Below are 15201 nucleotides of genomic sequence, written 5' to 3' on the forward strand. Positions count from 1 at the left end.
AACATTCTGGTTTTGAGTAACCAAAGCCCCCTTTAAACTAATTCTAATACCGTTGAGGTCATGACATCAAAGTCCTCTGAAAAACACAAAGTACTAAACTATACTCCTTGGTTAAAGAAATACGTCTGTAGGGTCACTTTGGGAGGGGCAGTGATTTGAGACAGAGTTTCATTATGTAATTCAGGCTGGCCTTGAACTTGCAACATGCCTCCTGCCTCAGCCTCCTGAATGCTGGGATGTGCACCACTATACCCAGTCTAGGTTCATTTTAATTGCTCATCTACTCCTTCCTCAGAATACTAAATGCAACTAAATTGTATTGTGATTTTTAAAATCTCGACAGTAGTGGATGAGTTTAAGCCATGGCAGGAGAGGCACAGTAAACATTGTTTTAAAGGATTCCTAGTAAGATCTTATTTCCTTTGGAACATTTTATTGATGTACACCTTTTTGCAAAAGGCAGAAATGTGACTTGTATGATACAAGTGAAGGCTTGGACCCAAATCTTTTCCTATGCTTTTTAAACAAAAGCTCAGTTTATATCTAGTAAACCTGACCTGGTTTATAGCAGAGAGGTTTTTGTTTTTGCATACACAGTAGAAGAAAATAGAATCAATCTGCATTTTGAGGAATGTACTGTTAAGCATCCTTTCCTGGTTGCATCAGCTCAGGGTTTATTGGTTAACTATTTCATACTCTGGTTTTGTGTAGGATATATATGTACAGATATATATTCTTAGCAATACTAGGAAGTCAAAGTCTGGGTATTCATTTCATGTATGTGCTCTTTTCCTGGTTTGGTGACACTGCTTTTCCTCTCTCCCCTCCTTTTTTAAAAGGACGTTTCATTCCTGTCATGCTCTACACCCCTGAAAGATGGCCAGATGTTACCTTTATGTCAACCATTCTCCCTCTAATTCCGCTGTGTGCCATCTTCTGAGAGATTTTCACTTTATCCACTGCCCTGGCCTGGGTTTCCCTCTATCTCCCATTCCTCTTTTCCATCACCCCCCTCAGTAGTGACCATCCATGAGCACAGTCTTATTATACTAAGGTCTTTGAGCCTCAGGCCTTACACTTTAGTTGTCTCAAACCTTAATAGGGTCAAAAGAGAAAACAGCAAGTCAAGAAATAAGAGCAAGACAAGAAAGACAAAGGATTAGTGGAGGAAGAGCCCATGGGAAAATCATAGGGCACCTTAAATTTGGCACATAGGATGCAGACCTTCAAACAAGGGAGCTCCTGTCTTTGTGTAGCAGGATATGCCTCTGTAAGTGTCTTGTCACTGGCAATGATAATTAAGTCACCAGTTACGCTGCAGGCAACTATCCACATTACTAGTGAATGATTAAGTGTATTGGGAAAATAAGAAATGAAGAAAACAATTAATTTCTAAAATTTCAGTAAAAGCAATAAGATGCTAATATATTCTTTCAGACAGGTTACTATTTATAATAATAAGTCTCTTGGTAATTATGTATAAAATTATAGGATTCACTGTCATCAGTTTATTTGATTATACTAATAAGTACCTTGTACTATTTATTGCTCATAAAATATGATCTGCTTATAAACTAATCAACCTGGCAAGTGGGGAGTTTTAAGGAGATAAAGATTCGTAATAAGATTCTGGCCATTTTTTTTTTCTGCCTTTAAATTTCACTGTAAATATATCCATGTAATTGAGAAAATTTATGTTAACTTGCTAATTGAATTTTTTGCAAATTTCTGGTAGTTAAAGAAGAAATCCAAATTCTTAGCATGCTATTGGATTTTAAGTGGAGTTCAAACTCTGCTCTGTGGAATGAGGAGAGAAGAAAGAAAATGAAAACTTCCTGAGTACAGAGCCTTCTTTATTTCTGGATTTCTTAGGCATTTTTGCTGAGTAGCTGCTTGAAAAAGATGATCTCAGAAAAGATGGCAAAGCAAGCTGCTGAGAATACAGAAATGGTAAGTGCTGTCCACTTCCCCTTTAAGTCCCCAATGGGAGCAAGACCTGGAGACTGAACTGCTCTTCAGAATTCTGGGCCAGCAGATCTGGTCCTCAAAGAAGAATCCACCCCACAAGAAATGAACTCCTCAGGCCTCTGGTGCTCTGTGGTCAGGATGGGGGGCCAGGAGAAAGTCTGTCCTTAGAATTCAAGCCATTTTTCCAGGGAAAAGTCATCTTTGGATTACTGAGAACTCTATAACTTGCTAGTCACACTGTTTTGTTTCTGCCTTGTCCTAAAATGGAAGCTCTCAGATTTATCATAAAACCTTTATAGCTGGGCGTGGTGGCACACGCCTGTAATCCCAGCACTCCAGAGGCTGAGGCAGGAGGATCACTGTGAGTTCGAGACCAGCCTGGGCTACATAGTGAGCTCCAGGTCAGTCTCAACTGCTTAGTGAGACCCTGTCTCAAACAAAACAAAACAAAAAAACTTTCTGACAAAGTCAGGACCTTTAACGGAGCAGAGATGATCGTAAATAAGCTCTGCTTTTCTCTGGAAAGAACCCACAGCCTCCTGGTACTTCCAGTATATCAAATGGAAATGCCTTTAGCAGATGGGAGAAGCCAGAGAGTAGAAGAAACTCTCCAGTATTTTTTTCTCAACGCAAAATTAACTCTATTTTTCTACACTACATTTATTTATTGGAGGCCCAGTTACTAGAAGCTCTCTGAAAAAGCTGGTGGGCAGGCTGTGAAGCCACAAATGACCAAGATTTCAAACTTTTCTAATTACCTTGTCCTTATCATGATATGAGCATGTCCCAGATAAGCTAGTACAGCTTGATGTTTTCGAAATGATTGTAAATACTAATGGCTCGTTGACATATTTAAGCTTATTTAATGTTGCACTCATCTTTTAAAAATACAACAGAAAATAATTGGAAACTTCCCAAATGTTTTCATTTAAATGTAGTCCTTTACAAAAGGATAGATAATGTCTTTAGTTTAAACTTAATCTTTACTTGACCTGACAGCTTTTTTCCTAAGAAACTAATTGAGTTTTAGACTTACTTCTCTTTCCTCTAGAACTGAAATATCTTTCCAGGGAAAACAGCTTCACTGCCTCCTGGTGATCAAACAATTCAAAATGTCCTGGAGAGCAGTAAATGAAGTGGGCTCTTTTTTAAAGGAGTCATAATATCAAACCTCTTAGGCAGGGTGAACCCTCTTAGGCTTTGATTACTATATATATAAAAAAGAAGAAAGAGAAAAGTAATTAACCGAAGTAGCCTCGTTAAAGGGAAGAAGTGCCCTCAAATGTGGATGGGCAAAACCTAAGCCACTCGATTCAGGAAATATTTGGACAATGAATAGCTAAAGAGCCCAATAAAATGGAGAAGGTAATAATCTGTTTAAAGATCCAAAAGAAAGGAATCATGGGCTGGGGATTTAGCCCAGTGGTTCCAGCGCCTGCCTTGCAAGCTTGAGGTCCTGAGTTCAATCCCCAGTACCAAAAACAGAAACAAACACACACACACACACACACACACACACACACACACACACACACAACAAAAAACCAGAAAGGAATCATGCTACATTCCCTAGATTTGTGCATGAATTGAACCCTTCATTTACCACTGCGACTAGTAGATAATCAGCATGTTAGTCAACACTCTTGAATTGCTTTATCCAAATGGTCACCAAGCTTTATTTCCACAAACTATGTCTTTGCTCATTTGAGTTCTTGGAAAGAAAAGTCAAGCCTCCTCCTCTTGAAAATTGGGTTTTCAAAGCATGTTGTAGGGGGGAGTCTGCCTGCATTTCAGTCTGGAACTCTGTCTACAAAACCCCTGGAGGGGATGGAACACATGAGTCTGTGACTCACACAGGCTGCTGGGCCTCCCCACCGAGGACAGGGAAGGAACTAAAGTCATTCTGAGCCCTCAGGTGGCTGTGTAAGTGCAAGATGGTGACATTCAGTTTCTTCTAGGCAAACACGTAGTCTCAACCCGGAAGTCACTTGTAGAAGGCCCACATGGGTCAGGACCCAGACATCTCTGCAAAGCAGATTCTGTGTCCAAATGCATTCTGTATTTTGATAATCTTGAAGAATCTGGGTCAGTGGGAGAAACTGAGCAACTGAAACCAAACGAGCCCCTACATGAAGGACATGGTTCTCAGAAGCAGATTAAATAGTACTGGGTTTTTCCTGTTAATATGATATGGAAGGAGAAGAAATGTGCACTAACTGAAGTTAATTGGCCTAGATAGCTTTGGACGATGCTTTCAAAGATAAGGCTTGAACTGTTTATGAAGAAGTCTCTAAAATTTGAGTGAAATAAAGGCGGTAAAGAATGCTGCAAACACATAGCCACAAATAAAGAATTTCTTGTTACATACGTAACCACACAGAAGAGAAGGGGGATGTGACATTCTTCCAAAGGCTATCCCCCGTACAAAGGCAGAGATATTTCGTTAATATTCGCTACTTTTAACTAGAGAAAAATCATAGAAGATTGTTTGGCTTGAAAATAACATTCACCAGGCAGGGTTAGGTTTAGTCCCGTATAACAGAAAGTAAGGCTGAACATGTGTCTTAGTCGCAGACACAGGACGGCAGTCACAGAATGGGCCGAGTACACCAGGGGGCAGAGTTTCCGAGCCAGGGAAAGTGACAAGCAGGCACGAGTGACCACATTAATAGAAAACACTCACTAGAAAAAAGAGAAAGTGCAGGAGAACTGTGCCGGGAGACCAGGTTTCACTTTCCTCAACTTTCTTCCCCCTACTGCATAAAGCACTTCAAGACATCCTACAAATGGGTCAAGGAGACTGATTATGTGAAGTCACTTCGCCTTTTTAGTGGGTTGCATTTTGTTTATTATGACATGGGGGAGTAAGAGAAAGAAAAATTGTATGAGTTCTGTATTTCACAGCAGCCGGTCATAAACTACAATGTAAAACAATAAAAATAATAGTGAAGTGTGGTATCAGAGCATTACCATCTCATTTGCCAAGACTTAGCTGGCTTTTTACCTCACTGAAATGCAGGCCTCAAATATCTGAGCATTTCTATTTAAAAGGCTAACCTGGCAGGATTCCTGGGTACTGTACATCCCCTGAAAGCAACTTATTTTGCAGCAGAATGAAGTTAACCACAGTCAAAAGGCAGTGCCCCTTTGCAGCGTTGAGTCATTTATCCCATTGTTTGTTAAATGCCCCTCCGCCCCTCCGTCCTGTCATTTACGAAGCCTGGGTTTGCCATGTGGTGCTTCGAAACCCTGGAGCCAGTGACGAGGAGAAAGGCAGTTAGGACAGAGTCGTTTCTGACCGCTTCACACCCGGGTGCCTCATGGGAGGGAAGCACAGAATGCAGATTTGCTTAATTGCTCTTTTCCACCAGGAGATGCCTGGGCAAGCTTGAGTTTACGGGGTGTGCCACACACCTCTCCCCCATGCTCTGTACCCCACGAACTGCCCTGTGTGCTCTGACCTTGCTTGGGGTCCCCCAGTGGGAGTCCCCACAGGAGACTGAGGGCGGGGAGAACTAGGTTGGGTACTCCTTGCTTCACCTTTGGGGACTTGATTCTGTAACACGCAGGCCAGGGGAATGCACAGCCCACGAGCGGGTGAGAGGGTTACTGCGCAGGCCCAAATGTGAAGTGGGTGGCTTGCGTGCTGGCCCCTGTGGGTTGTGTCGACTGACACTTTACTAATCTGTTCAGCAGATGGAAGTTCCGGGAACAAGAAAAAGTAAAACATGGCACATTCAGCAAAGCAAGGTCTGTGAGCAGTTATGTAAGTGATATATTACAGTTCTGATAAATCTGCCCCCTTGACCACTTTAACCAAAGTCTTTCTACTTCCAAGAGTAAGTTGGAATTCTGTGGTTGGACCAGTTGGAGGCCGGCACAGAAGTGTAGTAGTTTTGTTGTAACACCCAGCATGACTAAGGGCCTGGCCTGGCTCAGCCTTGCCTTCCTTCCCTTCCTTTCCCTTCCCCTCTCTTCCTCTGCCTCCCCTCCCCTTCCCCTTCTTCCTCCCTCACCCTCCCCTCCCCCTCCCTCCATTGAACCTAGGGCCTTTTCACTGAGCTGCATCCCTATCCCTTTTGCTTTCATTTATTCTTTTATTTTGAGACAGTGTTGATAATGTCTCCGGGCTGGGCTTGAACTTGTGATCCTCCTGCCTCAGCCTCCCAGAGCCATGGGATGACAGGTGTGCACCACCACCCCAGGCTGAGGGCATTTTTATGTCAAAAGTTTCCAAGAACACAATTTGGGGAGTGGGGTGATTTTCTTCTGCACCTATGTATTTTTTAGAAATCCTCTTTCTAGTTTGAACATTTTAGTATATCTGATAAGTTTCAATTTCATAGGTTTTGAGCAGTGCAGTGTAATCAGTAAAAAACAATGTTGGGGTTTATGAGATATTCTTTAGAGCATTTAGTTCTGCTGTGCAGATAATAAATGTAGAGAAACACAGTAACAGGATTGAGCCCTCATCATTGCTAGACAGTGTTCCAAGCACTGGTATGTGAATTAACACATCTGTCCTCTCCATGATCCTCTAAATCCCCTGAGGGAAGCAGGGCACAGAGAGGTTAAGTGACTCTCTTACGGCGAAACAGTAGTCAGTGTTGGCAGGAAGTAGGCAACTCAGCCTGGGACTGTGCTCTTTACTAACTAGTTCTTCTTTTCTGTGCCCAAATTCCAGTATAGACAAATGAACAAAGGAGACCTCTAAATAGCATGGAGCTGGTTTTATTACTGAGCCCACGCCTCACACAGGGCCTGGTGTGGAGATAACATGCCGTCACGTGGAAGCCCATGTTTATAATAGGAAAGGACACAGGGACCTTTGCTTGAGTGAAGGAGCTAAGAAGACGAGACAGCATCCGTGCAAAACTTTGTTTTGTAACAGTGACATTTTTGGCTGGCCGGATCAGAGATAGGAGGCAGGAGCTCCACTACTGCTGGCTGTGTGTTTTCAGACAGACCAAAAACTTCTCTGTGCACCAGGGACTCCTGAAGGGCTTTTACATTTTTTAAAATTAGTGCATATTTGTGTACACCGTGACCACACTCATCATGGGGAGCTAGGACAACTATATAACACATTTTAACTCTTTTTTCCTCTTCCCTTCCCTTCCCTTCTCTCTCCTTCCATCTCTTGGTCCTCTTCCCTTTTGCAAAAAGATCTATCTCCCTGTTTCCTATTATCTTTTATTTTGCTCTTTGTTTATATTTTGGGTTTCTCAGTAAGAGAAACAATGTGATATTTAAGCTTTATGTGTCTGATTTATTTCAGTTGATCTTATGGTGTCAAGGTGCGTCCATTTTCCTACAGATCACTCAAGGTTAGCCTTCTTTATAGCAGAGTAGTACTCCATTGCGTGTACCCGCCGCTTGCTCCTTATCCATTCATCTGTTGATAGATAGATGTCATGGTCCCTGGACCACGCAGGTCAGCGTCACTTGAGAACATGCAAATCTAGGGGCCCCAACCCCCCCGGGGGGCCCAGCAGTCTGTGCTCCCCAAGGCCTCCAGGTGAGCGGGCTGAGCGGTCAGGGTGAGAGACGCTGTCCGCCCCCACCCCACCTCAACAGCACAACTGCGCCAGCCTCCCCACGTCTGAGCAGGCCGGCCATGAGAAGGGTCCACTCCCGCCTCATCTCGCAGAGCCCAGCCCGAGCCGCACAGCCAGCATCCCCGTCTGCAGTCCTTTCGCTGCCCGGAGGGTGCTGGGAGCCTCGGTGCTCAGTGCCTTTCGTGGAAGGTGGCAGAGTATTGCTTGGAACCTAGGCACCTCCTCCACATACCCTAAATGGTCTCTGTTCCTGTTAGTGCCCAATACAGCGTGCTCGTTGCGTCAGTGGTTGCTATTCTGAATTGCTTAGGAGTAATGACAAGAGAAGGCCCATGTGGTCAGTACAGATTCAATTTAAAAATATAATTTCCATCGGAGCCTGGTCACATGTGTGGATGCAGGAACCCGACACGGCAAGGTGACCACCCAACTCATTTCACCCTCACAACCACCCCGTTGTTACTGTTTCCATCTTTGGTTTATGGCCTGTGGACTGAGACAGAAAAGTTATGTACCTTTTCCAGGCCCACAAAGGAGCCAGTCTCTGAATCCCAGCAGTCTTCACGGTTGACAAATAAAATTTGCTGGTTAACCCCTCTGCTGCAGGGATTTTCTATCCAGAACAATTTCTCACAGAAAAAAAATGTTGAACCTGTCTGCCTGGTAAGGTGCCCCGGATTTTTTTTCACATGGGCGCCTGACCCAAAAATAAAGCTTTCGAAGGATAGAACCATTGAAAATAACCATTGCTTAAACAGGCGCTCCCTTTCTGTTGTCCTTTAATATTAGTTTAAGCTCCTTGAAGTTTTTGTAATTGTTATTATGGAAATCACTTCCTCTCATTTACATTTCTGACTTTTCCATTTTGTTCCCAGCAAAAGAAGCATTCTAGTTTTCTATCAAGAAAACACAAGATCAAGAGAGCTGAAGGTGTCTGTGTGTTTGGAACCATAAAGGAAGAAGATCTTTGAAGAAAAGTCTCACCTTTGAAATGTCCCCTAAGACATCTCAAGATGGTGAAAGAGCTCGGTGGTGGGGGGTGGGCTTCCTGCTGTCAGGAAATAATTGACTTCTTCCTGTGTCTTCTAATGTTAAGATAGACTCTAGTCGTCAGGACTACCACAGCATTCTATGTACATTTCAAGAGTAAAAAATGTAAGAACTAAAGTTATAGAATTTGTTTTTACCAGCTCATCAATCACAAATTGCTGAATCAATTAAACAAATACGAACTTCACTCTCTTCCCCCCAAGAATCCATTCTTCTCTGGCTTCATGAAGTCCTCTGAATGGTCCCGTATTACGTAATGAAAGTCTTGCTCCAAAATGTTACCAGCGTTTTGGGCTCAAGTTCTAAAGACATGATTCATTAGCTAAGGAAAGCTGGGCTCTATCTAGGAAGTGGAATCACTGGGGAAGAAACCCAGACTTCTCCGACCTGTCCGCAGAGCTGCGTCAAGGAGGCGTGCAGTGCCGACTTGTTTCCTTACCTAGGTCGGAGGTACCATATGGGCAACCTCAGGGTCATATGCTGTTTTGAACATTTCTATTTGGGAAAGCAACACTGCCTTGTACTTGACATAAAATGCCTTTTAGGTCCCTTTGCTTTAAGATTGTGTGCATTTTGTTGTTATGTTTTTCCTTATCAAGTTCTATTATTTTATGATAATTAATGTAATTACTATAGAATTGTGTATAGAGTAATTAACACAATAAAGAAGAGGGACAGAGGAATCTAATGTAATTAGAAAAAAGTGCAGTATCTTAATGTTTTTTCCAAAGTTGCATAATGATATAATAAATGTGAACTATATTCTACTCAATATAGGATTTATTGTTGAAAAGTCTGTGGATGATCTTTGGAAATGTAGAATCCACTAAAGCCTTATAATATCTGTAATTCAATGCCTATAGCCTAACTTTCAGTACCTTCAAGTTTTATGTTTATATTTTAGTTTGTAGTAAGGTGTTTTTCAGAGAGATTCACAGATGTCCCGGATCAACCATAGTTAGCATATTAATGAATTAGGATCATTGTTTATTAAAATCAAAGCTTATGTACTATTTTGCCAATTTAAGAATAGTCAAGGCCTAACTTTTTTCCTTTTTTTTTTTTTTTGTTTGTTTGTTTTTGGAGCTAGGGTCTCACTGTTTTGTCAGGCTGGCCTTAAACTTGTGGCAATCCTTCTGCCTCAGCCTCCCAAGTACTGGGATTACAGTCATGTGTCACCCACAGATCTCTCTTCTTAAAAGGAAGCACATAAGTAATACGAGTGGCTGTCGTAGAAATTAAGAATGCAAAGAGTATGTGTACAGGGGTAAGAAGATGTTTGGAAGAGTTGAACCTTAAGTGATTACAGTTGTTGTAGGGGACAGAAAAACTATTTGGTGTTGCCCATTTCCTGTTTCACCTTGATAGACGAAGGTGAGAAGTCACAGACAGTGAGTACTTGGTGTCAAAAGGATAGTGCGGGTCTATTTGTCAAAGAAAGTTGGGGTCCATCAGGAAAGACTCAAGTGGAAGAGAGCCTTGGAAGTAAAAGTAGAGATGGGTGGTCCAAGAGGGGATTTCCCTAGAAAGAGGGAGGGGCACCCCAGATGGGAAGGTGTGGCTGGTGTGTAGGCAGCTGCGAGCAGACCTGCTCTGTGCCAGCAAAGTCTGCGGTTCAGGGAGCAGTTAGCAGATAAAGCTAAGAGAGAAGAGGCACGAGGTACCCTTGCGTACCCCAAGCGAGTATCTCAATGATAATGAGAGCAGCTCATATCTAATGATATGACAATGGCAAAACCAAAAGCATTGTATTCAACTATTTTTTTCTCAAAACATTGAGGTTATCATCAACGTCAGAACATGAGCAGAAGAACACAAGCGATGACACGCGTCCTGCAGTATATACCACGGGGATAAAAGAACTGGGAGAGTGGGGAATAAGACTCCAAACTTGATTTGTGAAGCGACACAGATCGGTAAATCTGTGACAGCAGGAGGGGCCGCTGTATTAGCCCCGTTGTGGGTTCCCAGGCCTGTTGTCATCCGGAAGGAGTTTGGGAGTATGAATCACTTCTGGATCAAAGCACTTGATCACTGGGTAAAAAGCCTGAAGTGCAACTGCCAGAGAGTGGCCTTCTCTGCTGTGGACCCGGGGGAGACGGTGAGAGAGACCCTCGTCCGTCTACGGAGGTCCTCTCCCACTGCACAGCTACCCCAGTTCTGCAGGAAACGTCTGGCCAGCGATGGCCTTTAGGCCTTCTTGACGACCTCTGGTGACTGCAGGACTGTGGCCTGGCTTGGGAAGTGATGAGCCTGGTGCTTTTGTCTAGAGATGTGCTCCTCATGTACAGAGCTCTCACAGTGCATCTGTGGGTTTCAGATCCATGCATTCAACCAGCTCTGGATCAAACGTAGTGAAGCCTACGGTATTCAATAGTATAAGTAACCTAGAGATGATGTAAAGGATTCGGACCAAGTGGAGAGGTTACCTGCAGACACAACGTCATTTCATGCAAGGGACCTGGGCCTCTGTGGATTTTGGCTGCCACACAGGATGCCCTGTAGATACTGACAGATGTCTGCACCTGCAGAGACGGTCCCTAGGCACCCGCACCTTCTCCTGCATTCACCAGCATCCTGTGACGGTCCAGCTGTCACAACACGAACGTACCTGAGTTGGGGAGTGAGGATTGAGAAAGGACAGCACACTCAATAGTGTGGAGACAAGAGGTCTGATTTATTTCACAGAAACAGCTCCTTTTAAAGGCACACCAACAGGAACCACCAAGCAACTATTAGGGAGGAGATCAGATCTTTGGCTATCTGAGTTCCTCCCATCACAAGGTCAAATTTAACAAAGCCCTTGAACCAGGCGTGGTGGTGCATGCCTGTAATCCCATAAAACCAGTCTGGATTACACAGTGAGCTCCAGGTCAACACCCGTAATCCCATAAACCCAACCTGGATTACACAATGAGATCCAGGTCAATCTCATCTGCTAGCTGAGACCCTTGTCTCAGAAAAGCCAAATAAACAAACAGATAGAGTCATAGATTGTATCAATACCTCAGTGGTAGAAGAAGTTACTTTTCCAATGTCAAGTGCCAGTGGGCTCCCACAGCATCCCTTCTGGAAACTGGACAGGTATCTTTTTTACTGCTGTTTATATTCTGAAATAACTAGCAGAGGCACTTTGCCCACACTCAGGCACACTTGAGTTTGAAGATTGCACAAAGGTCATCATGAGGAGAAAAAAGGAGGAAGCCAATGAGACTGCAGTCAGCCCTGTGGTGGCCTTCCTGGGTCGGGTCTCCTTCCAGGGCAGTGTGAGGTGTCCTTACAGCTGGCCCACATCCCCTTGTGGACAGCTAAGCACATTGTATGGTACACATTTTGGTTAGAAATGACATTAAGTTCACCCCAAAGCTAATTTGAGAAGAGTTCAGTGACTTCGCCTTGTGGAAAAGCAATAAGTGTTGAGCTTTGGAGAGAAACTAGTGGCCAGAATGATACTAAATCAAAAGCAAAAGGAAGAATGAGCGACAGAGGAGGGGTGAGCCTGGGGACTCAGGACTGTGAGGGAAAAGTACCAAGGAACAGGTAGGTAAATTGTGCTGTCACAGAAATAAGAACAGGTGAGCTGGAAAAAGTATGACTAACCAATCATTCCTTAAAAGACAGCTTTTAAGGCCCTTGTAATTGTCCTCTTCACCAACTTTATTGGGGTATAATTGTACTTTGCTTTTAAGTTGCTTTTAATAGCTCGTAGTTAAATTCTTATGAAGCTCGTCTGCTGTCTAACAATGTTCTGGAGCTATTGAAAAGCACACAATGTCACTGGGAGGCTTGGATGCTGTTTGGAGACTTCAGCTCCTGGATGGGATTTACTCGGTGCTGCCTCAGAAGGGCGTGGTGACTCCGCTGACTTAATGGTGCTGACCTGAGTGATTGTGTGCCGCTTCTGCCCCAGCTGAGTGTGGTTTCTTCCCAGGAATGTGGGCCACGAGCTGGCTGGACTTCCTAAGGAGTTTTCCGCCTGTGAGCACGAGCATGTAGTTGGTAAGTGTGAGGTGGCAGCAGTCCTGTGGCTGGAGGCCACTCATGCACAGTACTGGGAATTGAACCCAGGGAATGCTTCACACTGAGTTACATCCCCAGGACCCCCTTTTTTCCAGCCCTTTTAATTTTTTTTTTTTTAATTTTAAACAGGGTTTCAGCAAGTCACTAAGTTGCCCAGGCTGGACTCAAATTTGCAGTCCTCCTGCCTCAGCCTCCCAGAGTGCTGGGTGAGAGGTGCTCTTATTCTTGCTGGAAATGGGTCCCAGCAGAATTTCTGGGGAGCTCCCTTTTGCAATGGGATCTAATGGCAGAGGAAGAGATAACGGAAGTCAACTGTCTCTGGGTCTCAATCAAAGGAAGTTCAGAACTTAATTTTCCACGGACAATAAATGAAGACGAAAAGAAGTAAAGTGACAATTATTAATTTCCTATATATGTTGTGAAGGTCGGCTGCCTGGAGACAAGTTCTTTTAAACATCGGATGGCGTTGACCCAGACACCGCCGCGCCGTGGCTGGTGAGCACCTCGCAGAGCTGAGTTTGCGAACCACTGTGCCCGCTGTGCCCCAAGGGAGAGCCACGCTGCTCCCCATGGCCGCTGCGTCCACGCTTTACGGGAAGAATGCACGATTCTAGGCCAGGTTTATTTTCGTGAATCAGCTGAGTGCGTATCATAGCGGTTCAACTTCAGACTCCAGGCGACTGCACGGACATCGTGATGATGTCACGTAAGTATTAATTACTCTTGCGATTAGCTACGGTTTAATGTGTGGTCGATGCTCTTTATCTTCTTTTCATCCCTTTTCTCTTTTTGTTTGTAAAAATCAGAAGCGAGATGGTATGCAATCCGGGGACTCCCCGTGCAGACAGATGAGAAGATCTTAGACGGTGAACTAACTGTAGGAAAATCCTGAAACCTAACCGCTCTGCGGGAAACACCATGTCTGAGACTTAAAAAAAAAAATCTAGTAGGAGATTAGCAAAGCCAAAGCATGAAAGGTAACTGTCTCAGTCTGTTTGTGCTGCTGTAACAACTTCTTGAGACCGGGCAATTCATAAATGAAATATTTGTTTCCCACAGCTGGGGAGGTTGGGACCCTCAAGACCATGGGGTCCTCTGTGCGGTGCCCGGTGAGGATTTACTGTCTGCTTCCAGGTGGCTCCTGGCTGCTGTGACCCCGAGCAGAACGAAGACACTGAAGGAACAGACTCCCACCTCTGCAAGTCCTTTATATTCTGTCCATGAGGGCTTCACCCCCGTGGCTTAATCGCTCCCTAAAGCTCACAGAAATTAATACTATCACATTGGCAATTAATTTTCAACAAGTGAATTTTTTTTTTCTGGCCTTTCATGACCTTGACTACAATTAGCTCGGTTCATTTTGTAACGGACTGTGTGAACTAGAAGATAGACATGTAAAAAATACTTTTAAGGTTTTTTTAAAAAATTAAAGTCATTTCTAGTCTGTAAGAGTCTTCTCATTCTGGCTATCTTAAAACAAATGCATAGGCTCCAAGCAATATTCATTACTTATCCACCTTATTTTCCTGTGGAAATGTCAGCTGTCCCCTTTCCTGCCCGTCAGGAGCTATACTATTCAGAAGATGGATTTATAGGAATGGCTCTCAGCGGGGCCCCAGCCCCCAGGGTCAGTGGACCATAAACTCAGGCTCTGCCGTGGCAGGGGCGGGTGGCACAGTTCTCTACATGTGGAAATGAAAACACAGGATTCTGAGAAAAGAGCCGAATTGAGGCAAGGTTTAACGTGAGACGTAGGCACACTTTGCTTCCATCTGAAAGATTACCAGGAGCTCATTTTGAGATGACGGTGACAGTTAAGATCCCTCTAAGCCCGAATTTGCAGTGAAGTCTGAGTCCCTGGGGTGACCTAAGCCTGACATGATGGCTGAATCCAGCTCTTGAACAATACAGAGGCGACAATCTTCTTAGCTGCTCGTTATCTGGGCTGAGCAGACGTCCCCGGGCTTTTGGGGACCAGCATGAACCCTTAGCCTTTCCTGTGCCCAGACTTCACAAGCCCTGAACTGGTACAGTCTCTAAGGAGGAGAGAGAAGGGTTTGAGAGAAAACGTGAGGCCAGAAAGAAATGGAGAAAAGGCAGGAGCAGCCTGGACCAGGAGGTTTTCCCAGATTATCTTCTGCTGCCCTTGCTTTTTCTGCTCACTTATGAGAATATTTATAAGCCTATTGATTTTCAGTTTCTGGGCATGTTTTAAAAACAATATAAATGACCAAAGATATGGACACCATCATTTCTTATGTGCTTAGGAGAGTTTTTTTTTTTCTTTAATTGACTTTTTGTGTGTGTGTGTGTGTATGTGATATGCACATGCTTTTGGGAGATTAGTTCTTAGGAGCATTGGAATTCAAGTTCTCACATATCCTGCATCCCAAGCAAAATTCTAGTTTCAAATGCCTGATCACTCATATTCCATTGTTCAGTTACTTTGAGACCTGGTAGGTACATGCATACCTTTTCCCCAAAGAGTCCTTGTAACTCCAGAGCCCTCTAGAGAGTATGGCATCGATGTGGTTTATACACAGGGAAGGGACACTGACAGACCCCCTGCCTCTTAGCCTAGGAAGAGAACTCAGAAGTGAGGAGT

The 15201-nt window shown here is 43.9% G+C and overlaps 1 protein-coding gene and 1 long non-coding RNA gene across 2 annotated transcripts in view; both read left to right on the forward strand.

Moving 5' to 3' along the window:
• Snx31 (sorting nexin 31) overlaps positions 1-9125 on the forward strand; it is a gene marked incomplete at its 5' end in the record, with an annotated part of 57310 nt that extends 48185 nt beyond the window's left edge. The window contains 3 exons of the mRNA XM_010619662.2: positions 1873-1950; positions 5662-5718; positions 8402-9125. Coding sequence (XP_010617964.1) covers positions 1873-1950; positions 5662-5718; positions 8402-8497 — 231 coding nt within the window. The remainder of the gene's footprint in view (positions 1-1872; positions 1951-5661; positions 5719-8401) is intronic.
• A 3941-nt stretch (positions 9126-13066) lies between these two features.
• On the forward strand, positions 13067-13527 carry LOC117284433. The gene is made up of 2 exons (XR_004515513.1): positions 13067-13302; positions 13403-13527. It is a non-coding gene; the product is annotated as an uncharacterized LOC117284433 (long non-coding RNA).
• Positions 13528-15201: the final 1674 nt, after the last annotated feature.

Source organism: Fukomys damarensis, unplaced genomic scaffold (genome assembly GCF_012274545.1).
Source record: "Fukomys damarensis isolate Sample0158 unplaced genomic scaffold, DMR_v1.0_HiC HiC_scaffold_5, whole genome shotgun sequence".
NCBI lineage: Eukaryota > Metazoa > Chordata > Mammalia > Rodentia > Bathyergidae > Fukomys > Fukomys damarensis.